This window comes from Numida meleagris, unplaced genomic scaffold (assembly GCF_002078875.1).
Source record: "Numida meleagris isolate 19003 breed g44 Domestic line unplaced genomic scaffold, NumMel1.0 unplaced_Scaffold1275, whole genome shotgun sequence".
NCBI lineage: Eukaryota > Metazoa > Chordata > Aves > Galliformes > Numididae > Numida > Numida meleagris.
The window spans coordinates 3,173-4,970 of record NW_018363063.1 but is presented as its reverse complement, the minus strand read 5'-3'; the positions used below and the strand labels follow the sequence as shown (position 1 = coordinate 4,970).

Below are 1,798 nucleotides of genomic sequence, written 5' to 3'. Positions count from 1 at the left end.
GGTGACAACCACCAGAGGTACAACCGGCGGCACTACCGGCCGGGTGACAACCACCAGAGGTACAACCGGAGGTACCGCTGCAGATGTCACCGGAGGTACCGCCGGTGGTGCTGTTGGCCGGGTGACAACCGCCAGAGGTACAAGCGCCAGAGGTACAAGCGCCAGAGGTATTCTCAGGCAGGTGACAACCACCAGAGGTACAACCGGCGGCACCACCGCGGACGTCGCCGGAGGTACCACCGGAGACGGCATCGGCTGTGCCGCTGGGGATGAGACACCCGGAGCTACCGCCGGCGATACCATCGGACGTCCCAGTATGGAAACACCCCGAGCTACCGCCGGCGATACCATCGGACGTCCCAATGTGGATACACCCGGAGGTTCCACCGGCGATACCATCGGACGTCCCAATGTGGATACACCCGGAGGTTCCACCGGCGATACCGTCAGACGCACCGTTGCCGATACACCCGGAGCTACCACCAGCCGTACCGCCGTTGGTTCACCCGGAGCTACCCCCATCGGCGATAACACCGCCGGAGAGACACTCGGAGCCGGTACCACCACAGGCATCACCCACAGCCCACCCGGCGACCCCCAACCCCCCGGAGACGCCGCCACCGCCGCCGCCGCCGCGGCGCCGGGTGACGCTACCCCGCGCTCCGCCTGTTCCCCCCGCCCGTCCCCGCCGTTCCCCTGCTCGTCCTGCCCCAAATCGTACGGCACGCTCTCCAAGCTGGCCATCCACCAGCGCTCGCACACCGGGGAGCGCCCCTTCTCCTGCCCCGACTGCCCCAAATCCTTCGCCGACCCCTCGGTGTACCGCAAGCACCGCCGGGCCCATGCCGGCCACCGGCCCCACCGTTGCGCCGCCTGCCCCAAGGCCTACGTGGAGCGCAAGGACCTCCACAACCACCAGCGCTCGCACACGGGCGAGCGGCCCTTCCTGTGCGCCGAGTGCGGCAAGAGCTTCGGCCGCTCGTCCTCGCTGGCCTGCCACCAGCGCATCCACGCCCGCCGCAAGCCCTACGGCTGCGGGGTGTGCGGCAAGGCCTTCACCCAGCTCTCCTCTTTCCAGAGCCACCAGCGCGTTCACACGGGCGAGCGGCCCTTCCTGTGCCCGCAGTGCGGCCGCATGTTCTCCGACCCGTCCAGCTACCGGCGGCACCAGCGGGCCCACCAAGGCGTCAAGCCCTACGGCTGCGCCGAGTGCGGCAAGGCCTTCCGGCAGCCGGCCGACCTGGCGCTGCACCGGCGGACGCACACGGGCGAGCGGCCGTGGCGGTGCGGGGAGTGCGGCAAGGCCTACAAGGCCTCGTGGGACCTGAAGCGGCACCGGCTGAGCCACAGCGGCGAGAGGCCCTGGCGCTGCGGGGAGTGCGGGAAGGGCTTCGGGGAACGGGCGGCGCTGGGGAAGCATTGGAGGACGCACTCCGGGGAGAGGCCCTACAGCTGCGGGCGCTGCGGGAAGGGATTCGGCGGAGCCTCCGGGCTCAGGAAGCACGAGAGGACGCACGGGAAAGGGGAGGAGGAAGGGGACAAGATGGCCGCCGCCGCCACCGCCGTGGGGGTGGGGGGAGCCGGGGGGGGTCGGCTCGGTGGCGGTGCGGTCGCTGTTGGCCAACCTGGCGCTAATATGGCCGCTGTTGGACAGCTTGAACGCAGTATGGCCGCCAGCGGCCAACCCGGCCCTAATATGGCCGCCAACGTTGGCCGTGACATTGGTGATCCCAACATGGCCGCCAGCGGCCAACCCGGCCCTAATATGGCCACCAACGTTGGCCGTGACATTGGTGAT

General features: G+C 69.6%; 1 protein-coding gene across 1 annotated transcript; it reads left to right on the top strand.

Moving 5' to 3' along the window:
- Window positions 1-6: 6 nt before the first annotated feature.
- Window positions 7-1,793, top strand: LOC110390536 (zinc finger protein 668-like; the record flags this gene model as incomplete). The annotated part of the gene is made up of 1 exon (XM_021381923.1): window positions 7-1,793. A coding segment is annotated over exon 1 (1,477 nt), but the record flags the coding sequence as incomplete, so codon positions are not given.
- Between the last annotated feature and the right edge of the window lie 5 nt (window positions 1,794-1,798).